At 44.9% G+C, this 27564-nt stretch overlaps 1 protein-coding gene across 2 annotated transcripts in view; it reads left to right on the plus strand.

Moving 5' to 3' along the window:
* Window positions 1–3328: 3328 nt before the first annotated feature.
* Window positions 3329–27564, plus strand: part of COL28A1 (collagen type XXVIII alpha 1 chain) — a 233479-nt gene continuing 209243 nt past the window's right edge. The window contains exons 1-2 of one of the 2 annotated variants that reach the window (XM_085892289.1): window positions 3329–3480; window positions 27172–27335. In XM_085892289.1, coding sequence (XP_085748415.1) covers window positions 3344–3480; window positions 27172–27335 — 301 coding nt within the window. In that variant the 5' untranslated portion in view covers window positions 3329–3343. Of the gene's footprint in view, window positions 3481–10082; window positions 10317–27171; window positions 27336–27564 lie in introns of those variants that run through there. The other variant, XM_085892290.1, reaches the window with a different exon arrangement.

Genomic DNA, 27564 nt, shown 5'->3' on the forward strand with positions numbered 1-27564 from the left:
CAGAACCACAGGGATTACGGGTTTCCTTGGTCAAAACTAAGATCCAGGCTTTCAATGACATCTTGGATGCTGCTATGTTGTCTGTACCTGCTTGTGGTGAGGATGTTGAAGTTGAGGAGAGATTCACTTACCTTGGCAGTGATATTCATGTCTCCACTGGCTGTGGGCCAGAGGTCAATCGACATCTGGGGAGTCATGGATTCACTAGATCATGTGGTGTGGCACTGTCAGTAACTGTGCGGGAGGATGAAAGTCTGAGTCTTCAGGTCCTTGGTGCTTCCAAGTCTTGCTCTGCAGATGTGAGACTTGGACTCTGACCAGGGAGCCGAGACGGAGACTTAATTCCTTTGATACCAGGTCTCTTCGGAGACTCCTTGGCTATCACGGGTCGGACTTTGTGTCCAACGAGCGGTTGCCGAGAGAGAATCAAATGAGATTTGTTTCCTGCATAGTCCGTGAGTGTCAGCTGAGGCTGTATGGACATGTGGCTTGTTTTCCTGATGCTGATCCTGCCCATCAGATTCTTGCTGCAAGGGAGTCTCGTGAGCGGAGGAGGCCAATGGGCCAACCGCATACCTCGTGTTTGCAGCAGGTTGATCAGCATTTCAAGAAGATGGGGAGTGGCCAGGCATCTTCCCGGGGGATGGCCAGACGGAGGCCCCTGGAGTACCATCAGAATGTGGACGCAGTGACGCGCTGCTCCAGCGCCTGCTCCCATAACTGACCTGACCTGACCTGACACCTGAGACACTATTTTACACCTCCATCAAACAGGTGTGAGTTGGTGGACTTTCTCGTGGAAGAATGGTGCTGCATCCCTCCTGAAGAATTCCAGATTTTTGTGGGCTCTCAGCAATGGCACATACAGGCTGCACCGACTGCACTTGTTTGCCCAATGCTCCATTAAGGTACTTTCCATTGGTGTTTCCATTCTTTTGTCCCCAACCTAAGTTTATCTGGCACATAACTATGATCTTTATAGACCTGATATATCTACCTCAACCAAACCTACGAGCTTTATTTCACTTACATAGTTTCATGTCTACTTGCCACACATGTTTGAGCTTTATAAATCTGATAAATTTTCTTGCCCAAAACCGATGAGCTTTACACATCAGATATATGTCCAGCTGCTAAAAACCTACAGTCTTTATACACCTGAAATATCGACTTGCCACAAAACTATGAGATTATACACCTGACATATCTAATTGTTAGCTTGCTGGTGTCCTGTGTCGGAGTGGCGACCTGCCAAGGATTGTTTGCAATAGCCAAGGAGACTGCTGAGGCAGCACCGATGCTCTGTAGAGTATGGTCCCAATGAATGGATATCTAATTGCTGCAAACCTAGCAATTTATACAGTTCGACAAAAGTATTCGTCCCCAGTGATAGGAAAAGCAAGCAAAAGTCCCCATCCTCAGGAACATCCCCAGTGAAGTGAAAAACAAGCAAAAGTATTCATTCCCAGTAATAGGAAAAGTTAAAGTTAATCTATCAATTTAAATTATTTCATGGACTTTAAAAAGGTGAATTGTGTCGCACTCTTGGTTTCACTCAGAGCCAAAGCTCTGAGCTACTTACACTGCCCACTACAAAATGGTGGTGCACCATTCGGTGGCGGAGATTTAATTTGTCAAAAAGGAGGGCAAAATATCCTGCTTGCGAAATAAATTTGGCATCAACATTATTCATTCCTGTCCTCCCATCATTTCAAAGGTGAATGGTGAGCCTTCCCTGTGTGCGCAGCTTTTCAAACACAGCGCATGAAGCGGCTGCCATAAATGGGAGACAGGCGGACACTGCGATTATGGGTTTCCTGGGTCAAAACTAAGATCCAGGCTTTCAATTACATCATGGATGTTGCTATCTTGTCTTTGTCTGTTTGTAGTGAGGATGTTGAGGTCACAGAGAAATTCACTTAACTTGGCAGTGATATTGGCTACGAATTTGGGAATTCGATTGCACACAACATACAGGTTCCTTTAGTCAGCTATGTCGATAAGTGCTTGTTCCCAAGATAACGCACCTTCCATTGTTTAAATGTTCAGAAATCGATTAGATGCGCTGTGGATCGATTTAATAGTTCTGGAACGAACAATGGAGACATCCCTCCCCCTCTTCTGCGAAGAGGAAGAACCACCCTGCCGTCCCGTGACTCATGATGTCAACAACTCCCTCCCACCCGTGGCTGAGCGGGGGATGGAGCACGAGGGCATGAGTGATGAGTCACGCCAGGAGCGGTGGAAGGGTGGGAGAAGGACAAGAGGAAATCTTTTCTTTTGTTCGTGGGCAGAGTTGGAGAAGGGAGTTGAGGGGAGCCGTTCAGCAGACCGTCGAGTCCTGCTTGGCTTGGGTTCGGGTTGAGGCCTTCGGAAGCTTTTTGCTTTGATGGTTCCGTGAGCTTCGGCTTCTGCTTGGCTCGGGAGAGCTTTTTGTTTCAAGCTGCCCTGTTTGGAGGGAAGTTGAGCCGGTTGCTCGGCTGCAACACTGGTGTCAGCGAGCGGGAAACAGATTCATTCCCCTCCAAACTAAATTAACGGGAATCGAACCAAGGGTGTGTAGAGCGACCCTCCGTTCCCATTAAATTCCGGGCTTTCAATTTCTTTTCTTACCGCTACGCAAGATGGCGGTTCAAGGCGAACGGGAGCAGGGGGTAATGGATTTAGAAATGTTAGAATCCATGGTCCAGGATGAGATCCCCGTGCAGGACATTCCCAATATGCAGGTTGAACATCCCCCACAACCGAACCCAGAACCCGAAATGGGCGTGGCGGCGGCCGCGGTGTATGACACCCCCCTCCCCTCCTCCGTCAAAATCCTTCCCCGCTCCCCAGCGAAACCGCGACCGACAATGGCGGATCGGTCCGGCTCGAGCCATCGGCCATTGCACAAATGGTGGAGATGATCAAACAGGAAATGAAAAAAAAAATGCGTGCGATTTGATGGATTGTATGGATGCGCACACGAAGGCATTCAGGAGCAATATGCAAAGCCTGCAGGCGGGCATAATGGAATTTGCGTGCAACGAAACGCGGACGACGGAGCTCAAAATGGCGGCGCCACGTGTTGGAGCGAACGAGCTGGGAGGGAGTGCAACGCTGTCCGGCCGCGATGGAAGCGGGGGAGGACAAAATAATTTGGGAGACGCGTTGGGCGAGACTCGAGCAGGTGACGGAGAGGGAAAAACGAAATGGGGGTGACGGAGACGTGTACGAGACACGTAGAGACGAGGGAAATAATAAAGAAGACAACGGAAATAAAAACACCAGAGACGCGGGAGGTAGAAACGGCAGAGGAGAGACTGCACGATAAAGACGGGGTGAAAGACGAGCACACACACACATGGAGTTAGTGGAGGGGGAGCTCGGGGAGTGTGTCGTGACCCGGTGCAAGCAGCCGGATAGCCTCCTTCAGGAACGGAGGGAGACGCTAGGAACGGAGAGAACGGAGGGAGATCCCTTGAAGCGGATCTCGACCAGGTGGGTCCGGTCGAGCTTTGCGAGGTAGAGGGGGCGAGTGCTGTGGACGGGTGCGCGAGGAGCTTGGGGGGTATGAAGGCCCCGGGACCCTTGTGGTGACGCCATTCCCCGTTGTAAATGTCCCGGTGTGTGTGTTCACGAGTGTGGCGAACTGTGTGCTGAAACGCGCGCATGGCGTGGGCGAAAGGTTGTGTGTGAAAGAGACCGCGTGTGTGAGTAAAATGGTGTGCGAGGTTACGAGCGAGCCGAGATGCGTGCTTCCCAGCACGCCTTGTGTGGAAGAAGCACGATGTGTGAGTGAAACCCCCTGAGCAAGTGGAAGGCCGGGTGTGTGTGGAACGACGTGTGCGAGTGAAAGGGCACGCGTTAGTGAACGGCCAAGTGTGAGAGGGACCGGGTGTGTGAGGTCGCTGGACGTGAGGGAGATGGCGATCGGCATGCGCGAACACGCAACCGCGTGTCCGAGTCGAAGTGTCATGGCGCAGTGTGTGAGTGTCGTGGCACGTGGGAGTTTGAGCGCGAGAGTGCGACGATGACGGTGCTGACGGTGGACAAAGGCTGAGCAGCGGCCGCAGCTATTTTGGGAACCGTGCCGTGTTTGCACGGCAGCGCGTGCGGGGTCCGTGCTGTGGTACGCACGAGGCCGCCACGTGCGCGCCTGCGGGAGTGAAGCCCGGGCCGTAAACGCACGCGGTGGATTTGCCGATCCCGCGGACGGACAGAAGCGAGGCTGGATTACGGATTTGGACCGGATGGGTTCTCCACGCGAGCGGGTGTGTGAAGCTCCGACGAGCAGAGCACATGTGTTCGCGTGGGGAACCCCTCGAAACGCGAGGCTTTCTTTGAATGCGCGGAGTGACGTCAATGGCTGCACGCATGGTCGGAATCCGGCAGGAGTGGAAATTCATGCCGGATGGTGCCGTCCGAGGAGGGACGAGGTGCGCGGAGTGCGGACAGCTGCCATGACGTCACGGGAGTAAAAGTACCGCAGGTTGTGAGTTGCCGCGCTGGTGCGCTCATGAAATAAAAAAAACGCAAGCCTCGCTTCGGGTGAACAGGATTCCCTGGGCAAGGGGTGGAAGACCCCCTGTCAGGGGGCACAGGAAGTACGAGTTAGGAGGATGGGTTAGAGTTAGTGAGACCAGCTTCATGGGGACGTGGGTTGTACCTCATGGAGCCCGTGGAATGGATTAGTTAGAGGGATTTCAGTTCAAATTTAGGAAATGGGAATTTTTGAATTTTTTGGAGACATGGACAGACTGGAAATGTGTCGTGGAGATGTAGCTTAGCCACGTAGAGTAAAAGGAATGTGCATTGATTTAAGGGATGACGAGGGAGCACGAGTTAGCTCGGGGATTTAGTAAGAAGGATGGCAGTATAGAGTGTTTGTGTGAGTGGTGAAATGGAAAGTGTGTGAGGAATGAGTGTGGGACAGTGGGCTCAAGTGTGCGAGTGGAGCGAATGTGGTATGCATGGTGCGAAAGACTGATTGTGGAGAGGAGTGATTCCCACCCAAGAGACCCCGGGGTCAGTTTAATATTAGTTAGTGGGTAGTTAAATTTACTAAAAGGAGGTCGTTTTGTTGTTGGTGTCGAGAGAAGGCACGAAACCCATTTGGAGGAGTGCAAGAGTTCATTAACCGGCTGGGGGCGTGGCTGTGGAAAGGTGAGTTTTGTTTAGTGGGCACCCCAGGCACCGGACGAGTCGGCCAGAGTAGGCCAAGGGCCCAAGAGGGGCCGGGATAGTGTAGTGGGCATGGGCGACCCATCGGAAACGGGACCCGTAGTGCAAGAATGCCACGGGGGCAGTGTAGTGGGCACGGACGACCCTTGGAAAGGGACCTGGGGCATCAACACACCACGTGGGCATTGGAGGGGGGCAATGCCAGAGAGGGCAACCCCCCGCGTTGAAGGGAGCAGCTAGGCTCGGAGGCAGCCTGCGGGCCTGGGGGTGCCATGGTTAGAGTTCGGCAGAGGGGGAGTTCCTGCCAGTTGAGCCACGCTGCCCAGCCAGGAAATTGTGCGAGGGAACGAATGAAAATTTGAGGGTGAGGCCCAAATTTATAATGGACATCAACACAGATGACAGGAATCATGGTTTTTAGAACCGATAGTTTTAAAGTGTGAGGCGTTTTTGAAAAGCCCCGCGGTAGTTTCAGGTGTAATAAATGTTAGGGGAGTGAGGAGATGTACCCCTTCGCACCATCCATCCCTTCGCTCGTTGTGGGCCGCTGGACTCACCTTGGTAGATCACTGAACTCTGAGGAGGCCATTCTGAGGCTTTGTTGGGCCTCGAGACAGGACGCTAGTCTCTCCCTATTCCCCTCCAGAGAGGGAACGTAGGGGTTGGGAATAGGCTAGGTTGACAGGATAGGTTAGCCGGACAATGACGATAAAGGGGGTTGGGGAGACAATTCTAAAAGAGAGATAAAAATAAAGAGGGGCAAAATTTTGTTGTGTTTTGTGGCAAATTAAGGGAGTGGGTATGGACACAGACAGGCAAAGGCGATAGAGTGGGGGCAGACAGTAGGCTAGGTCCGAGCCCGCCTTCAAAGCGGCCGGCACCACTGCACTCCCACCAGACCTGATGGAACCACACCAGAGGCCGGCCAGCTTCACCTGCCGGCCTGTTGTGCTGCAGCTGCCTGTTCTGCATGGACTTGCCTTGCCATACCTCGTTCGCCTCTGCCATGACCCCATGCCTGCTAGCCCTTGCTTGCGTTTGCCCCTGTGTCGATCCATCACCATGTGCGCCAGGACCATCCAGTTTTGCTAGGACTGCCCTGCAGGCAGCCCGTGCATCCATCATGCTCATTTGTGTTTTGCGACCATCTCCATCCACTCGCCTGCACCAATGACTTTGTAATGACTTTTACCTTTTCCCTTTCACAGATCACAGGTCCTGGGCCATGGTTAAGTAATGGATAAGTTGAGTGAAAATTGTACATACGTGGAACCTCACCTGCATGTTTGTTTTAGCGCCGGCAATTTTAGTTAAGTTGTTCGAATAAGTCTGAGAGTTTGTTTCGTTAGTTACGCAGCGCATTAAGTTATTTATTTTTGGTACACGTATAAAGAAATGTCGCACTCAGGGATCCGAAGGTAGAACGTATTAGGGGAAAACTTTCACATGTTGGTCACACGAAAATTTGACGACTCGGGACGAGTCTGTAAAAAGGGGAGGGGTAGTGTTATGAATTTGGGAATTAGATTGCACACAACATACAGGTTCCCTTAGTCAGCTATGTTGATAAGTGCTTGTTCCCTAGATAGCTCACCTTTTATTGCTTAAATGTTCAGAAATCGATGAGATGTGCTGTGGATTGATATAATAGTTAGGGAACGAACAATGGAGACATCCCTCCCGCTCTTCTGCGAAGAGGAAGAACCACCCTGCCGTCCCGTGACTCATGATGTCAACAACTCCCTCCCACCCGTGGCTGAGCGGGGGATGGAGCACGAGGGCATGAGTCATGAGTTATGCCGGGAGCGGGGAAAGGGTGGTAGAAGGATAAGAGGTGATCTTTTCTTTTGTTCGTGGGCAGAGTTGGAGAAGGGAGTTGAGGGGAGTCGTTCAGCAGACCGTCAGGTCCTGCTTGACTTGTGTTAGGGTTGAGGCTTTCGGAAGCTTTTTCCTTCAGCTGGCTCAGTGAGCTTCGGCTGAGGCCTGGCTCAGGAGGAGGCTTTTTGGAGGCTTTTTGCTTTTATGGTTCCGTGAGCTTCGGCTTCTGCTTGGCTCGGGAGAGCTTTTTGCTTTGAGCTGCTTTGCTTGGAAGAGAGTTGAGCTGGTCGCTCGGCTCGAGCTGCGAGTGGTGGCTTCTTCTTGGTTCGTGGAGCTCTTTGTTCTCCATTTTGGTTCCCGGCTTGGTGCGACTCATCGACCTCTTCGTGGAGGTGGTTCCTCGGGGAAGCGACGCATCGACGGGAAGGATCGGCGCCTCGTCTCACCAGCACGTGTTGAGAAGCGCGGAAGGATTCGCGGGAGCTCGGGAAGGATCGCAGCTCATGGCGATTGGATCTAGCTCGCTCTCGCTGGAGCCCGGATCCGAACAACTTGAAGACCACACGAGGTGGAGAGGTTCGAGATACGTTCTGGGTTTCAGCTCACCTGTCCTCCGAGCTGGAGCTCGTTATTAAAGGCCTCTGTCACCATTTCTTGGGTGTGTGTGTGGGCCCGTCTAATAAGTAGGAACTGCTGTTAAGTGCAAGTGACTGTACATAATGAGTAGACGGTTGTAGTTCTTTTGCAGTGCTTTTGTTGCTGGTATAATTGCATACGTGTTTTTGCCTTGTTTAATTGCATACGTGCTTTATTATAATAAATGTCCTCTTGTGAATGTAAACCTGTTCGTTGCGTCCATTCCCTCATTGAACTGCCCCATCTTGCACTCGGAATAGAGTTGGTTTTTAAATAGCCGGTAAAGTGATCGGATCCAACGGGACTGTGTGATAATACTCCGCTCGGTTATCCCAAAAGGAAGCGAGCTGCTTAAGCGGCTGGTTTCCAAGCGGTCCCGTTGAGGTACAATCTCTCGGTAACCGACCCGCGCGAATAATTAGGTAAATCGAAGATTTGGCGATCGGACCCTGTAGCATGGGTAGAGTGCGGACAAGGGTGTGGTGTGGTGTGGTTACAAACACACCCGTGGCTAGTTTCCGGCGTTGATCTGGAAAGCCGCGACTGGATTGTCCATTCGGTGGGCGAAGCGACCACTATTGGTTAGATGCGGTCGTTTGCACGCCGGCGGGCGGGAATTCTACAACAATATTCATGTCTCTGCTGGCTGTGAGCCAGAGGTCATTAAATGTCTGGGTCGGACCTGGGGAGTCAACGATTCACTGGATCATGTGGTGTGTCGCTGTCAGTACCTGTGCAGGAGGACGAAAGTCCGAGTCTTCAGGTACTTGGTGCTTCCAGTCTTGCTCTACGGATGAGAGACTTGGACACTGACCAGGGATCTGAGATGGAGACTTTGTTCCTTCAGTTCCAAGTCTCTTAAGAGTATTCTTGGCAATTTCTGGTCAGACTTTATGTCCAACAAGTTGTTGCTGAGAGAGAATCAGATGAGCTTTGTTACTTGTATTGTCTGTGACCATCAGCTGTGGCTGTTTGGACATGTGTCTCGTTTTCCTGACGCTGATCTTGCTAACCAGATTCTCTCAGCAAGGGAGCCTCCATGAGTGGAGGAGGCCAATGAGCTGACCCCATGCCTCATGGTTGCAGCAGGTTGATCGGCATCTAAAGTTGATGGGGATGGGCCGGGTATCTGCCTGGGAGATGGCCAGACGGAGGTCGCTGGAGTACCGGCGTAAAGTGGACGCAGTGACGCACTGTTCCAGCGCATGCTTCCACACCTGACCTGACCTGACCAAAATCTAATCAATTCATCCTTGCCACACACCCAACCTCTCGACCAAGTTTTGTCCAAATCTGTCCATATGTTTGTGAGATATCCTGCTCAGAGACAAACAAACAAACACAGACTGACAGGCAGACAGATATGGGTGAAAACAACCAGCATCTACCTTCAGTGCCAGAGGTAATTATGTAAATGAGAGTGGTCCAATGTATATATATATATTTTCCTTAAGTTCCCAGATTATTTTCGCATTTAGCTTTATTATAAAGAAGAAATCTTCTGCATAATACGTTTACTCGATTACATTGGTGGCGAAGTTGGTCATCACCCAATTCAGTTGGGAGGATTTATCTTTGACAGAAATCCGATTGGTATATAACTGTAATGTAAGCTCTTATTGAAATTTTGGTTCCTTGGAGGAAACAGGTGGACAGTTTTTTTTTTTTTTTTTTTTTGGACAAAACAGACCTGATGTGCAATTCTTGCAACAATATCAAAAAGCATATATGCTTGGTGTTGGTTTTATGGTTCGAGTTGTGGGCTTGGGATCCTAGGGTCCTGAGTTCAAATCCTGTTCAGATGTTCAATTCATACCAGGTGGGGTTGATTCAGACTGTCATCCTTTTGAGGTTAGCAAAATGAGTACCGGCTTACTGGGGTGATGGAGGCATTTGAATATGCTATGTCAGAGTGGTGACCCATCCAGGATTGTGGCCAATTGCTCAGGTGACTGCTTTGGCAGCACTGAAACTTGGTACAGAGCATGGTACCAATGGATTGCATTGGACATGGCCCATTGCAATTTGCAATTGATGTCATATTGAGTTTGTGTAAGCGTTGTGCACACCATAGCCAAAAGCCTTTTTTGTGTTCCCATCTGGGCTGAGTGCCTATAATGCTGGGATACCAGATTCAAATCCCAGATGCTGAAGTTGATTTGTCTATCAACACCCTTGTAATTCATGTAAAAGTGCAATGGTGTACAGCATTATACTGTCTTGCATGAGTTTGAAATCACTATTTTTTTATAATTAAGTAAACTCAACAAAGAGAAGAATGATATGGAGAATTGGACAAATCAAGGTTCTACATCTCACTGTAAAATGCAGATAACGTTCAAATCAAGTTATCTCAAGCAGAAAGCTCCGATTGTGCTGAAGCCATTGACCTCGATCCCTTCTTCGTGCACTATAAATCAGTCAACTTCAACTGACCCTTTAGTTGAGCATCTTATACGAGCAAAGGAATACTTTGTGGCATGAATGGATGCATTTGACTCTCCTCCCAGAGTATAGCAAAAGCCTTGATGGGCGTTGTCTGGAGACAGCCTAACCTCCTGTAAGGCCATCCAGCCTCTCTTTCTCTCGCTCTTCGCTGCTTGTCCGAACGTTGGTGCCCTTCGGGCGCTTCGCTCACTCTTCTGATCCTGTTTGGTGGCATCAAAACGAACTGTTGGAAAAGCTGTTTCATTGAACAGGTTGGTTTTTCACCTGCACCTTGCTTTAAAATTTATTTCACTCTCCAGTTGCAAAAGGATACAGATTTTGTTGTATTTGAGTCGAAAAAAAGTGTTCACTTTTGTTGTCCCAGATACGTTTGTAACACTTTTGGTATGATGTACAGTTTGTGAGGTTTATACACTCATTTTGGATTCTTTAGAAGCAAGTGCGGCATTAAAATCAGGAACTCTGATGATATTGTTGATATGTTTGTGAGTAGGACAGAACGCATTGCTCTCACGTCGGAGCCAGTCTTCACTGGGACACTGATATAATTAATTAATCACAGTGAAAGGGATTGCTGAACTTTTTAAAATTGTTCTCAAAAACATGATATGTGCCATGACTGATGTAAAAGTACAAGTAATGTCATCACACACACACACACACACACACACACACACACACACACACACACACACACACACACACACACACACACACACACACACACACACACACACACACACACACACACACACACACAACAATTACCATCATCATTATAATTCAATGTGTCTTTCAAGCTTTTGTATGTGAAAACATTGTATGTTTGACTTGTTTGTGCATTGAATTGCATAAGATGATTTATTTAGTACTTAGAATCACAAGTTATCGCATAAGCTGATGGGTTTTTTTTCTTCACATTCCTCCCCTCCATTATATGATGATAACCCCCCTCCCCCCACCCTCCACAATCGCCATGCTGCATGAGCACGGTCCCACCATTTCATCGTTATCCGAGGGACTAGATGTTTGGGTACATGTATCACTCAACTATAAAAGGCAAAATACCTCATTGAGATTCAGAGCAGTCTGATTTAGAAGCAGACAGAAGATTTCAAGAGAGACAAAGTGAGAGTTGGTGGCAGGACAGAGTTTGTGTGCTGAGTTCCCAAGTGTCTGCCTACATCTTCCTACACTAACATTTTATCTAAGGACCAGCCTTTTTGTCTGCCTGGGCCCGCACGGCTCCCTGTTCAGGCTGGGAAGTCTGTGGGAGACTGGGAGCTCCTGCTGCATGCTTTGTGGAAATATATTTGACCTTTGAACCACTTGATGAGTGTTTCTCAGTAAGACGCTGAATAGCTGTAAGCCATGAAAGACACATAGCTACCTGTATCTTAGCTATTATCTTCCACTTTTGATGCATTGATGTGGCCTCCATAACAATAGCATGATATTGTTATTGTTAATTGGGGGAGTCTTGATAATTTTCCTTTCACACATCTATTGAGAATACCAGTGATGTTCCAAATATGGATCGCCTGCATCCGGGTCTAAATTTGCTTGTTGAGAAGTACATGTGTTGTTTTGAACATGATGGTTTCACCATACACGGTTAACAAAGGTGCACACGACATGGACGCTTGAGGGATTGAGCCCTTCCTGCGAAATAAACCAGGGGCTTCGCCACCACTGGATGATAATCATAAGATAATACAATTTGAGCGGAATTTAAGTTGTTGATTACATCGGATTGTTGTGTTTCTGAGGGTGAAAGTGGCCACCCGCACCCCCCAGGAAATTGAAAACTTTGCGCCAATTGCACAGCGGAAGATATGGATCTCTCAAGTTCAACAGAAACGTCTCTTTTCAAAAAGGCTAGATTCAAAAACATGGTGTGCAACATTGGCAAAGAAGCTACTGGTTATCTGACTGAGGAGCAAAGCAGCTTGTAAAGAAATTTCATGTCACTGATGCATGTCAGAGATTTCTCATGGACAGGGTTGGTTACAGTTGTTTTTTTTGGGTTTCTTTTATTTTGCAGAGCAATGATCCAATGTCGTTTCATGCAAGCTGTCCATCTCAAGTTCACCTTTCACCATGAAATATGATAGCGGAATACTACATCAAAATTCAAAGTGGTTTATCTAAAAAAAAAAAAAGCCAAAAACAAGAGCACTGCAATCTCAATGCAAACAATGTTGGTAGTCTTAGTCTAGGTCTTCTCTCCACTCTAATTTGGCTTTAAATCACCATCCCCTATCAACCATCTGTCATGCCAATCTCTGCATATCAAGTGTCTCCATCCACTAACTCACTCTGTGCAAATGTCCCCAGGTCCAAGCTTTCTGTTCACCTCCACTTCTGTATTTCCATTTTGTTATCTTCGCCACCGAAGGTGAAGGAGGTTATGTTTTCACTCCTTTCTGTCTGTTTGTCTGTTTTGTTCATTTGTCTGTTTGTCGTTTGTCTGTTTGTTTGTGTGCAGGAAATCTCAAAAAGTTATGGACGGATTCGGACGAAACTTGGTGGACAGGTTGGGTGTGTGGCAAGGAGAAATGTATTAGGTTTTGATGAAGATATGAATCCTGATCCGGATACATGAATTATTTAATTTCTTAAGTGATTCTTCACCATTGAGAGATGGGGCCTAAAACGATATGTAGCATGATATTTCAAAAATGTATTGGGTCTTATATGTTCTTGCAGATCAGGCATATTGCGTGGCAGAGGTATGCGCTCTTCCGAAAGCCCGTCTAGTTCTTTCTCGAATCAAATCCTCTTTTCTGTTTAACTACACTCTTCTTTCCAATCATTTCAGTGATTCAGTAACATCTCATCTCACCCTATTTATTGGTCTTTTCTGCAATCAGCAATGTTGTGTTTGGTCACGTTGTCCAAATTATTACCTCCGCCACTGAAGTTGGAAGGACATTATGTTTTCTCCTGTTGTATGTCTGATTGTTTGTTTGTATGCACGATATCTCAAAAAGTGGTGGACGGATTCGGATGAAACTTGGCGGACAGGTTGGGTGTGTGGCAAGGACGAATTGATTCGATTCTGGTGAAGGTCCAGATGCAGATCCAGGTACGAGAATTTTTTTTAATTTTAATTCAAAAATTTATTGGGCCTGATATGTTTTCGTGGATCATGCATTGCGTGGTGGCGGTATGTGCTCTACCGAGTGTCCTAGTTTCCTTCTGTTTCACCAACTCGGTTGGTAAATTAAACTCACCTTCTGTTGTTTTGTTCTTATATGAGCCTTTATACTTCTTTTATAAGAAGTCTGATGGAAACAAAAATAAATTTTGTAACATTGGATAGACAACAGAGGCCCAGCAGAGTGCTGCAAGAACAATTAAAGAGTGAGTAGTGCAAAACCCCGAAAAAGTTCAAGAGACAGTCAAAGACTGAAAGTTTCCATTACATAAATCTAGGGTTACCGTATTTGAACTTTCAAAAAAAGAGGATACTCCGGAAAGGCACACTCCCAAAAAAGAAGACACTCTTGAGAGGGGCACTCCAGAGAAGGACACTCTTTTCAAGTTTCCTTTAAGTATTGAGCAATCGTATCGGCAGGCTCATTAGGTGTGTTGCGGACCTCGATTAATTTTGATTGCAAACCGCTGTTTTTCCAGTCGAAATATTGAATTATTACTGGAAATGTTTTACTTTCCGAATCCACATGGGATTGTAAATCAATAGCACCTTTGTTTACCGCAGAGACGTATGTAACAGCGACACATACCAAGCACTCGGCTTCCCATTCTTCTCAACCACATTGAAAACATGGGAATTTTGTTTTTAGTTCTGCAGTGAATTTACACTTTCGTTTTGGCATTATGTTTGGGGGGAGTAAAATCAAATGACAAACACGAAAAAGAGCAATCAGAGATTGCATACTCTTGCCACAACTTGTTTTGTGTGGTGTTTGTGCAGTTTTGTGTGGTGCTTGTGTACTGGTGTATTACATAATTAATAAGACATAATTAGAACTGTCACTTTATAATTGCTGCCAGTGATGACTGGGTACTAAGACGTCCCGCTTTGATGCAACCCCGCTTTTATTGGACACCTGACCCTGACCCATGACATTTATTATTATTCAATTGAATATAGAATGATGCCTGGTGTTGGCTTAGTGGTTAGGGTGGCGGCTTGGGATCCCAGTGTCCTGAGTTCAAGCCCCGTTGGCTGCTGAATTAACACCAGGGGGTTGACTCAGCCTGTCATCCTTCCGAGGTCGGCGAAATGAGTGCCAGTGTACTGGTCCCGGTGTATGCCCCGGTTAGAATAGGCGTACCATATCCCTGTGTGTCGTAAGAGGCGACCAGGGTTGGCGTCAGGAAGGGCATCCGGCCATAAAACATTGCCTCACAAAAAGCCAAACCCCTGCACAGCAGGGAAAAATGGCTGTAAAAACGGTCATTTAATTGAATATAGAATGCGATTAAAATTAATTCAATTCAAATATAATGTTAGACCAAATAGGTACAGTCCTGCATTGGAGTAATCAGAAGAAACCCAACCAAGCAAAATGCAAAGATGAAGTCTTTGGATAGGATTCACATTTCAGCTGCGACTCCTCTACCCTCAAACCCATTCGGGCACAGCCAAGTGAACCTTTTTTTTTTTTTTTTAAACAAAAAAATCAAAAAGAATGCAGATCAAAAAAATAAATAATTCTGGCTGCCAGACCATTTGTCTAATCAAGTTGAAATTTAAAACATTTGTTCCCCATCACTACGAGATTATAATTTTGAAGTTTCACATCAATTGATTAAGCAGCTCCAGAAAAAACAATATTTAATATTTTTCTTCAATCCAATATGGCAACCAAACCATGTGACCTATCAATTATTCCTTAAAACCTTGTACAACCATGGCTTGGGGGACATTTGTGTGAAGTTTACCCTCAATCTGTCTAGCTGTTCTGGAGAAGAAGATTTTTATGGGTATTCAGGTAAATCCAATATGGCTGCCACACCACATGACCTGTGACATCACAATTACCAATACAACATTCTACATGAGTTGTCGCTCCTATGGTAAAACTTTCGTCTCAATCCGAAAAGCGGTTGCAGAGAAAAATATTAAAGTTCTGTGCAGGCAAACAAACCAATGACAAATCGTGCTTAGCACGACACTTGGCAAATTAGTTGACCTTTCCGTGTGGTGGTCCAAGCTGTAATGCCATGGAATGTGTGGTGTTTATTTGTTCGTACATTAATAAAATGACGCGACGTCACAAATATCAATTATCAGGCGCGCGTTCTCATGGTAACGGCAGCAGATTGAAAATTTTCACAACTCATTTAAAGCCACCATGTGACATTCAACAACTTATCATCGGTGCTTGTTGCCTTCATTCTGATCGTAGAAAATATTTGAAAATACCTAGGAACATTGCTTTTCAACCAGCTTTACGATCCCGTTATCAGGTTTGAAATATGATGTAAAACAAAAATATGTATTTTATATGTGTGTTTTTCATGTTTTGGATGACCCTGACCTTGACCTTGGGTCAATTTCGATCAAACTTTGTACACATGTTAATATTACATCCATAAATAGACAGTATACGTTTCAATATAATAAGTGCAAAACTGTTTGAGAAATAGCCATGTGTAATTCACAAAATTCCCCATTGGTTTATAATGGGCGATAATATAAAGTGATGCAGAATCCAGATCCTGATCTTGAACATCACCAAAAGTCACATATCTTTTTGCACTGTGGATTTCTATCAGCTGTTAAAATTTCATCCAAATCGGTTAAGAATTGTGACCTGTAGAAGGAATAGAATTTTTTTTCAATCACGCCAATAGCTAAAAACTTTGACGTCATACGCTTGCGAAAACTGTGCATAATTTGTACTAACATGCACATTAAAACATTTAGATATTCCATTGAAGTTTGTTTTGGCGTCAACAGGAAGTCGCTACGACTTCCGGTCACTGAGTTATGTCCAAAAATGTGTTTTCACTTTGTGTGATGTCACGTCGTGACGTTTAGTCCGATTAAGACGGGGTCTGGACGCGGACCGTCTCAGGTGGATTGCCTATCAGGTGCAAAAATTTAAGAACGACTGGTCCAGCCATTTGGGCTGTAGACGACCGGACAAACAAACAAACCAACAAACACAACAGACCAACATTCTTGACAAAATCGAAGATTTCGCCAAGTAACAAACAGACAGACAAATGGACCAGAGTGTAATACACTCTCCTTGGGCGAGGGTAATAAAGAACTGAAAAAAATTCAAACCAGTGTGAACAGTATGGACTCAGAAAAGACACTAAATCGTGGAGTGAGTGTCACTAGAATCAAACTCAATGTGAGGTTGGACAGGAAGAGGACGCATGAGTGTCGATGTTCAAACACATCCATTACACCATGACGGAGTAGTACAAACTTGGACCAAACTTTCTTGGTCAAAACATTACATAACCACATTTTATCACCATAATAACATGTACAAAAATGATTTAACATGTTAAATGTAAATGTACAAAAATGATTAAAGATAAGGTTAAAAATAGTATCCCAAATCTTAAAATTTACGTTTTGTATCCCACTGAAAAGCTGGATCTGGATTTGGATCTGAACTGTAATTTAATTGGCTTGTTCTTGTCACCTAACCAACTCACCCACCAAGTTTCATCCGAATCCGTCCGCAACTTTTTGAAATATCACGCGATATATCGTTTTAGCCCTGTCACTCAATGGTGAAGAATCACTTTAAAAATTCTCGGATCCAGATACGGATTCGGATCTTCACCAAAATCTAATCATTTTGTCCTTGTCACATATCCAAGCTCTCCACAAAATTTCGTCCAAATCAGTCGACAACATTTTGAGATATTTTGTTCACAAACAAACAAACAAACAGATAAGAAAAAGACATCATGCAGAGCACGCTACTTGCAAAATCAACTCCCCTCTCCAAAGTTTGCCATGGATACATGAAATTGTCTATTTCATTGCAATTAAAATTGACAATGTTAATCAAAGCTCAGGTCAATCGGATGAAATTAATTATTTTTTGGATTGAAATTGATGATTTTATAAGTTTGACCTTGAGTTGATCTTTCACCTTTTGACCTCAATAATAGTTGTTTCTCAAATTCAGTGATGTACGATTGCAATTGCTGCTTAACTTCCAGATCAATCAGATGAAAATTGATGACTTTTCAGAGGAAATTTTATGATTTTAGAAGTATGACCTTGAGTTGACCTTTGACATTTTGACCTCAAAAATAGTTAGGTTCCCAATTCAGTGACGCAATATGCAAATCTTGTTCAAATTTCAAGTCAATCGGATGAAAAATAACAATTTTAGAAATATGACCTCAAAATGACCTTTGATCTTTGACCTCAAAATCAATAGGCTTCTCAGTTGAGACTACCTCTACAACTCAGTTAAGTTTCATGGCGATCGGTTTATAGTTGTGACCTGTCAGCGATAAACAGACAGACAGAATAACAAAATCGACTGAACAATATACTTGAAAAATCTTCGATTTTGCAAGGAACAAACAAACAAACCGACAGACAGACGGGTAAAAACATAACCTCCATCCACCGTCGGTGGCGAAGGTTTAAAAAAGAGCTAAAATCCCAGACATTTTTTGATATTTAGAAAAACCCGGCCAGATGTAGGTTTAAAAACCAAAAAAGTGGACATGTTCAGGAAAAAGCGGACTTATGTTGGCCCTAATAAATCTCTCATCTTATGAAAATTTTCATTTTCATTTGTATTAATTTTTACCGGTACCTGACATGTATTCGTGTCATCATATTGCAAAGAGCCATGCAGCCAATACATTTCAATACAGATATCTAGGCTCTTGAAGGAGCTCAACAACAATGGACAGCAGGTTCAAAATCTCCCAGAACTATGTTCAATTGTTCTCTTCAACTCCACTGTCACTGCAATTGCCTTCCAGCTTCTGTTACTTACTCTTCTATTTGTTGTTTTCATCTGAAATGTCTTGTCTCATTTTCCTAAGAATTTCAAATGTGATTGCCTCAAATTCTGTGATGTGTTTCATTTTTATTGTCCAGCATCTTTATTTTTGTCACAATGTCGTTTATGTATCCTTATTATGAATCGTAACATTGATTATGCCCAATACCTCAATATTGTTGGTCTATATTTATTTGGCCCAACCTATCAAATCAATACGAACATTTAAATATTACTGCACAACTACATTCCCAAAGTGATTTAACTTTCCTGACTGTCCTGTAGGCCTGAAAGAATTGACAAGCACTGCATAGGTATATCAGGGTCAATGTACACATATATTGGAGTAGATTTCTGTCCCTTTGACACATGCAACAGTGTTTAATTACATCCGCTTTCTGGATATGTCAGCAATGCTCGTTTACATCGTTGAGCGAAACCACAGGTTTTCCTCTTTTAAAGAAGTCTCCCTTTCATGTGGGGCACATCTGTGGAAAGGGCTGCTTTACATTGCTGGTGTCGAGACAGCCATCCTGAATCAGTAAAGAGGGTTTCTTGAGCGTAAACTGTCAAAGACCAGCAAACGTCATTGACAAACATGCTCGGTCAATATGTATGTGGTCCATCAGTAAGTGGAATGTTGTCATCGTTGTTACGTATCCTGGCCAAGTTTCAGGCTCTGCCATGGAAAAGTAATCCATGGTAGGTGGTGGGGTGCTGTAGGGTTTTTGATTTGGCAGTCTCAAGTATGGGGTTTGACTTTGTTGGGTTGATCAAAGCAGAACTTCACAAATTGACCAGCGAGACAGCAACAATTCACATCTTCATCATTGAATGACATGGTGTATTATTTAACAACCACAAGCAATCGATGCCAGCAGATGGGTTCTGACGAATGGCACAATTTCTGATGCAATGCCCAACCTGTGAAGTATTGGTCTGACAGTTTATATTCCGGTTGGGAATCAAATGCAAACAATATTTTAAAACAAACTGCGCTGAATCTGCATTATCCTGTGAAACAGCAGGTAGAATGTCACCTGTTCCTCATTTTGACTTTGACCTAATTCCACAGGGAAAAGAGCAATTGCTCTCTCTCGTTTTTTTTTGTTAAAGGCTTGAGGAATTTGAACTGAAACGATGCAGCAGTGTCATGTTTTCAAAACAATCCATGCTGAAATGCTCAGTACTGTATTTATTTTTTTTATTTTTTATTTTAAAGGTTATTAAGATTAACATACCGAGTTATTTTATTTGAGTTTCAACGTCTGTCTTTTGTTAAACACATACAGTGCCATCAGAAAGTATCCACAACCCTTGTCTTTTTTTTAAACATTTTGTTGTGTTACAACCTGAATTTAAAATCGATTGAATTTTAAAAAAAATTGTCACCGACCAACACAAAATGCCCCATAATGACAAAGTGAAAACATGTTTTAAGAAATTTTTACAGATTAATTAAAAATGAAAAGTTGAAATGTCTTGCATCAACAAGTATTTGAACCCTTTGCTATGACACCCCAAATTGAGCTCAGGTGCATCCAATTTCCTTTAATCATCCTTAAGATGTCTCCACAACTTGAATGGAGTCCACCTTTGGCAAATTCAATTGATTGGACATGATTTATGAAGAAACACACCTTTCCATGTAAGGTCCCACAGTTGACAGCACATGTCAGAGCAGAAACTCTACCATGAAGTCCAAGGAACTGCCCGTATAACTCAGAGATAAAAGTTTGAGGAGGCATAGATCTGGAGAAGGGTATAAAACAATTTCTCGTGTTGAAAGTTCCCAAGAGCACAGTGAGCTCCATCATTAGGAAATGGAAAGAATATGGAACTACCCCGACTCTCCCTGGAGCTGGCTATCCAACACAATAACAATCTTTCAAACAAGAGGATGGTGTGTAGAATTGGGATTCGCATGTATGTACTATTTTTGAATGTCTTTACAGCTGTGAAGGATCTCTGGGAAGGGTTTGAAACAGCAAAGGGCTTACCTTGGGTAGCATTTCATGGTTGCTCTATGCATCTTCTTCAGCGAGAAGAGTATGGAAGGAGTCGATTAATTTATATAATCCTAGCCACTGTTGTATTCTCTTCTCCCGAGATTGAAGACTCATTGACACTTGTTGGATTCAAGTACATAGAGCAACCATTATTAGCTGGTACACGTCATTAGACAAGATGGAGCCTGCTACTGCCGCTCTCTCTCGCTCTCTCTCTCGCTCTCTCTCTCGCTCTCTCTCTCGCTCTCTCTCTCACTCTCTCTCGGTCTCTGTCTCTTCTCTTCTCTCTCTGTGTCTCTCTCTGTCTCTCTCTGTGTCTCTGTCTCTCTCTGTCTCTCTCTGTCTCTGTCTCTGTCTCTGTCTCTCTCTCTCTCTTTCTCTCGCTCTCTCAACCCCTTGAGTTATCCCTCTTACACCCTCCTTTCATAATTTGATCAAATAAGTTCTCACTATACTGAGACCCATATGCATTTAACAAATTGCAACCTTCACAGCATTCTTGGCTTTTCCATTGCTCAGAGGAAAATGAGGTGATGATGTACAGTGGTCAAACTGCCATTTCTTTGAGAATCTCACAAACTCATCTGCTGTGAACTGTGGCCCAATATATGTGATCAGATTTTTTGGGATTCCATATCTGGCAAATTGCCCTTTAAGTTTGTTGAATGACGATTGATGAGAGGGTGTTTTCGAGGAAATCTATATCCCAGAAACTTGAGTAGTACATTATCACAAGCTGGGTTTACTTGATTAGGTGAGAGCTAATTGGTTATTCATTCCATTCACAGGTGAGAGATATGTGAGTGGGTCTTTGTTTTTCATTTATTTCTCACTAGCAGGGGTACCTGGTGTTGCCCAGTATATTTTTTTGTGGGGGCCTAAAACACTTCCCTACACCCACAAAGGAATGGGGTCTGGAATCATTTAAAATTACCTTTCACTTAGCTACAAAGGCTTAGGCACGATGAAGAGATTATAAAATGGCCCGTCATGGTTGCCTGTCAAACTCACAATCGCATGAGATTTGTGGAAACCCTGTGGAATTGCAACTGTTAAGTGAACATGAACAAGAGATCCCGAAACCAAGAGATCGTAAGATCAACTTCGCACGTAGAGAAACTTATTTTACCTGACAGGGTGGTCACAAAGTCCTGTTATTAACCCCCCCCCCCCCAAAATCATCACCTACCCTGGTACTTTTCATACAATATATACATATATATATATATATATATATATATATATATATATACATATATATATATATATATATATATATATATATATATATATATATATTGTTACGAATTTGGAAATTAGTTTGCACACAACATTCAGGTTCCTTTAGTCAGCTATGTCGATAAGTGCTTGTTCCCGAGATAGCTCACCTTCCATTGTTTAAATGTTCAGAAATCCATGAGATGCGCTGCGGATCGATTTAATAGTTAGGGAACGAACAATGGAGACATCCCTCCCCCTCTTCTGCAAAGAGCAAGAAGAACCCTGCCGTCCCGTGACTCATGATGTCAACAGCTCCCGCCCACCCGTGGCTGAGAGGGGGATGGAGCACGAGGGCATGAGTCATGAATCACGCCGGGAGCGGGGGAAGGGCGGGAGAAGGATAAGAGGAGATCTTTTCTTTTGTTCATGGGCAGAGTTGGAGAAGGGCGTTGAGGGGAGTCGTTCAGCAGACCGTCAGGTCCTGCTTGACTTGTGTTAGGGTTGAGGCTCTAGGAAGCTTTTTCCTTCAGCTGGCTCAGTGAGCTTCGGCTGAGGCCTGGCTCGGGAGGAAGCTTTTTGGAGGCTTTTTGCTTTTATGGTTCCGTGAGCTTCGGCTTCTGCTTGGCTCGGGAGAGCTTTTTGCTTTGAGCTGCTTTGCTTGGAAGAGAGTTAAGCTGGTCGCTCGGCTCGAGCTGCGAGTGGTGGCTTCTTCTTCTTCTTGGTTCGTGGAGCTCTTTGTTCTCCATTTTGGTTCCCGGCTTGGTGCGACTCGTCGATCTTTTCTTGGAGGTGGTTCCTTGGGGGAAGCGGTGCATCGATGGGAAGGATCGGCGCATCGACGGGAAGGGTCGGCGCCTCGTCTCACCAGCCCGTGTTGAGAAGCGGGCGAGGATTTGCGGGAGCTCGGGAAGGATCGCAGTTCACGGCGATTGGATCCAGCTCGCTCTCGCTGGAGCCCGGGTCCGAACAACTTGAAGACCACACGAGGTGAAGAGGTTCGAGATAGGTTCTGGGTTTCAGCTCACCTGTCCTCCGAGCTGGAGCTCGTTATTAAAGGCCCCTCTGCCACCATTTCTTGGTTGTGTGTGTGCGTACGTGTGTCCGTGGGCCCGTTTAATAAGTGGGAACTGCTGTTAAGTGCAAGTGACTGTACATAATAAGTAGACGGTTTTAGTTCTTTTGTCGTGCTTTTGTTGCTTGTGTAATTGCATACGTGTTTTGCCTTGTTTAATTGCATACGTGCTTTATTATAATAAATGTCCTTGTGTGAATGTAAACCTGTTCGTTGCGTCCATTCCCTCATTGAGCTGCCCCATCTTGCACTCGGAATATAGTTGGTTTTTAAATAGCCGGTAAAGTACTTGGGTCCAACGGGACTGCGCGATAATACCCCGCTCGGTTATCCCAAAAGGAAGCGAGCTGCTTAAGCGGCTCGTTTCCAAGCGGTGCCGTTGAGGTGCAATCTCTCGGTAACCTACCCGCGCGAATAATTAGGTAAATCGAAGATTTGGCGATCAGACCCTGTAGCGCGGGTAGAGTGCGGACAAGGTTGTGGTGTGATGAAAAACACACCCGTGGCTGGTTTCTGGCATTGATCCGGAAAGCCGCGACTGGATTGTCCGTTCGGTGGGCAAAGCGACCGCTATTGGTTAGACGCGGTCGTTCGCACGCTGGTGGGCGGAAATCCATAACTATATATATATATATATATATATATATATATATATATATATATATCTATATATATATATATATATATATATATATATATATATATATATTACACACACACACACACACACACACACACACACACACAAGTGGAGGTCATTTAGTCCATTATGCTTGCGCCACATCAACACCACACCAATTTATCAACAAAAGGTCAAAATAAGAAAATGCAAAATGTTTTTTTTTTTTTTTTTGTGTTTTTTGTATTTTTAAAAATATTTTCCCAGGGGAGGAAGCATAGGCTTGGGTTAAAAAACACACATCAACCATGCAACACCCCTTGATAAGACCCCATACCAACAGCACTTGATACACTTTTTTTTGTATACATTGTCGAGGCTCGTATGAGGGCTAACACACAACGCACAGCAAGGGGGGCATGAGACAAGAGGGGCGGGAGAGGGGAGAACAAAACAGCGGGGAACAGAGACATTAGGAGATCTGTGGAAAGGAGAAGATGGGGGGGGGGTGGAACACAGGGTATACATGATGGACATTACAAGGACTTTCACGAAGGAAAGCAGGGAATTTGAAGGAAGTGGATTATCGGGGTAAAAAAGATTGAGGATTTGGATGGAGGTGGTGGTGAGCAGCTGTTTTGAAGGCCTGGAGGGAAGAATGGGATTGAATAGAGTGAGGGTGTTTATTCCAAAGGTGGGGAAAAAAAGAGGAATGAAAGAGTGAAGGTGAGCAGTGATTCGTGATTTTTGTAGTTTTACCAGAAAGGGGTTTTTGGTGAACCCTGTGGAAATGTGGTGGGGACAAATCGCAGAGAGAGCAGGGGGGGGAGGCTGGAGAGGAGACAGTAGAAGACAGAAAGACCACCGACCTGCCTGCGGTGAGAGAGTGAGAGCCGAGACTACCACTCTCCCTCCATAACTGAACAAGGCCACCATAAGGTTGGCGAATATCACCTGCCGGCCTGCTTCACCATACCTGGTCTTCCTTTGCCATACCTTACCTTTGCCTTGCCATTGCCATACCATTACTCATCTTTGCCATGTGCCCCAGGATAACTTGCTTTGTGGAGTCAGTTGCAGGGACTGCCATGCAGACAGACCGAGGACTGTGTGTGAAGAGCCCAGAAGCAATGATAAAGGCCAGTTCAAAGGGACTGTGAGATGGCGTATGGCACTATGGCCTGCCATGATAGGGCGAGCTGCCTCCAGCAGCCAGGAAAAGAGAGGGCAATTGAGGCCAGGAATCTACATTGAATTGCTGCTGCTGCTCTCACCAATTTTTCTTGTTTTTTTTGTTTTTTTCCTTGAGTTACAGGTCCTGCGCCATGGGCAGTATAAATATTAGAATTGTATATACTTATTAACCTACCCGTTTATGTTTAGACAAAAATTCCAGAATTTAGCATAACATTATCCGCGTGAGTCTGTTAGCTTAGTTATGCAATGCATTAGGTTTATTATTTTTGGGACATGTATTGAATTTTGAAATGTCACACTTAGGGATTCGTAGGTAAATAGTTGAAGAGAAAAAACCTACACCTACATGCCACACAAATATTTATATGCCACAGAATGTTTAACGACTCGGGTTGAGTCTAGTAAAAGAGAAGGAGGTAGTGTCATGGTTCTGAAAAACCGCATTCCTCCAAGGCAATGGCACACAACATACAGCGATCCCAAACTAGTTATTTCAATAGTGTGTTTAGTTGGCCCTTTCCATATGTCTAGTGGGTAAATGGGAAAGACGCATTGCATCGGGCTCTTTTAGTTAGGTCCTCAATCTTCAATCTTTACACTTCTTCCACTCTTTTGCCCTGCTTTGTGTCTCTCACACGAAACACACAAGCAAGCATGCAAACCAAAAGGACCCAAGTAAATGGGCACATTGAGGCTCATTTGCATATGTGCACAATTTCCGTTCAAAACTGCGCGCCAATTTCCAACTGCCATCTCACTTCTGATCTTCATTCTGCTCACTACGCTGCTACCAGGCTCACCACAACCACTCCACACAACTATCAAAAATACCCGCAACAATTTATGCTTACACTTTCATATCAAACACCACCATAAGGGACAATCTCTCCTTTCCCGGGATGACGCCGTTACAAGCAACTTCCACCTCTTCACCGCACGGGTACATTACAATCTCCTCACTCCAGAACGTCACAATGTACTCCCACCTCTCCACAACCACCGCATCCGCCATTTATTCATTGAACACTCGCCGTGTCCTCGAGGGATGGATGCTGAGGAGACAAGGGTCAGGTTATGAATGGGGCATAACTCGAGGCGTGAACATGTGCTGGACCTCATTTGAGGACATATGGGTAACGCAGTGATTTCACTAAAATTCCACATTTCAATGGAGGCCAGTGCACGTTTCCTGGCCAGAGAGAATTTCCGAAAGCCATAGCTCCATATTAATGTCTGAGCTCCAATGCGTGGGCATTTCAGCGAGGAAATGAGGCCATTTTCATGTTCGGGGCCTGACGGGGCATGGCTACACCTGCTATGGACCAATGGAGAGGCTTGAATCTACCAACAGCTTCATTTGATCCGATTCTTGGCTCCTCCCCTGCCCATGACTCGTAAAAAGAGCAAACTCAGCTCAGTTTAGTCAGATATCGCCAAGCTTGCCAGACGCTGGACATGCCAGGAGAGAGATTCACCAGGAGTCAGGAATCGCCAGATGCCAGAGCTTGCCAGACAAGAGACTGCGACAGACGTTGGACCTCGCCAGGGAAACAGATAGCGCAGGAGGGCAAGTTTCGGCGCTGAGCGAGTGGCGCCGCGAGTCAACGCAGTCAAGCGCGGAATCAGGAGTTACTACTATGAGCAGCAGCTCCTCTCATTCTATCGATGATCAGTTTGGCTGCACCCCGTAGCAACATTTACATGCACAGATTCTTACACTATTACCATAGGGTCTTTTTCTTGTACATCATTCTCAACCATCTTTCTCTCGTCGACTGCACGCACAAGAGCAATCGGCATGGTCAAGCCCGAACCAGACCGTTCTTTTCAGAGTGACCAAGACCGTTGTTTTCAGATTCAAACCCAGAGCAAAACCACCTTTCTCTTCAGAGTGAACCATACTGACTTGCACCTCACATCTTCCTCTTTCACCATGCTGCACCTCACGTTGCATTACGCTCACACCTCTCACTTCCACACCATGGACACCTTCAGTATTTCTCCCTCCTTTCCCTTTCTGAAGTGTTTTGGGTTACGCAGGTCCACTGACCACACCAGGTATTGTGAGGTCGCTCATCCTCAACTACTTCCTATCTCTCTGGGCTATCTCTAACTTTCCTCGGGTTTGTGTGTGTGTGTGATGGTGCCTGTCGTAGCACAAGTTAAGACTGTCGAAGAATATTTGAGATAACTCTGCACTCTTCTTCTTTTGTGAATATTGTATGTCTTTTGCCACACCCCACAAATTCCTGGCTTTCGCTGCTGTAAATTTGCAATGAATCCCATACCGTGCCACATAATTTTCCTCAGTCCTGTTTAAATATATGTGCCTGTTAGAAATGTACTCAGCTCGTTTTTCTCTTTTCCTCCATTGGTCTAGCATGGTCTGTACATTAGCTTAGCTATGACGTTATACCCCAAAATCTGCTATTTAGCCAGTACGTACTTGGCAGCTCCGCTCGGCTGCACCTGATAGGTAAGTAACGCAAGTACAAATCGAGGGTGTGATTTCCTGATAAGTTGATCACGTGTTCATAGGTAAATGGTTGTCAGGGAGGACCCTGGGTCATGTGGTCAAGTTATTTGCATTTGCGGTTGATTAGCGACCCGTCATGACACAAAGTTATTTGTGTGTGACGGCCTGCGATTCCAATGAGTCCGGAGAGGAACCAGGGACAGCCCCTCCTTCGTGGTTCCCCCACGACTCCAGGGCCATGACAATATCTTTCAAAAAGAGTCAGTCATTGTCTGCTGGTACACTAATCAAATTCTAATTCCTCCAATTAACTTTTGCTACGAAGGTAAAGGAAAACCACCCAGTATTATTTGCCATGGAAGATATTTTGATATCTCCAAATCTCAATTGGAAAATGGTTTTAATTATAATTGGGCAAACAATCAAGTTTTAATAAATATGACACGAGCAGGATGTGATGGACAACGGCAAAAGGAAAATACTTTTATAACATTCAAGAATGTGAAGAAAAAACAAAATGTGGTTGTCTGATGTATTTGCAGGCCACCAGCCATGTCTACTGGGCCTCACCTGTTATTAAGTGCACTCCTGGTGTTTCTTATTTTACTCCTGGGGCCTGCCTGGGTTTCCCACAGCGTGGATGCAGCTCGGAGACACCGACAAAGGGGAAGGCAAAAGATGATGCTGAGACAACATGATGTTACAGGTACCAAAAAAAATGATGGATCCGAATGGCCTAAAACATGCAGTTTTATTTATATCAATAATTCTTAATATGAAATCAAAAGGAAGCAGAATAATTCACAAACACTGGTGAAGTTATGAATACCAATTACCACAAAGGTAATTTTAGTCTGATTGAAAGTACAATTCTAGTACAGGCAACTTAACTGCCATGAATTTAATGGGAAATTGATGCAAAGTTTATCAAGTTC

Source organism: Eptatretus burgeri, chromosome 8 (genome assembly GCF_056783735.1).
Source record: "Eptatretus burgeri isolate ZD-2024b chromosome 8, Ebu_testis_v1, whole genome shotgun sequence".
NCBI classification, from domain to species: Eukaryota; Metazoa; Chordata; class Myxini; order Myxiniformes; family Myxinidae; genus Eptatretus; species Eptatretus burgeri.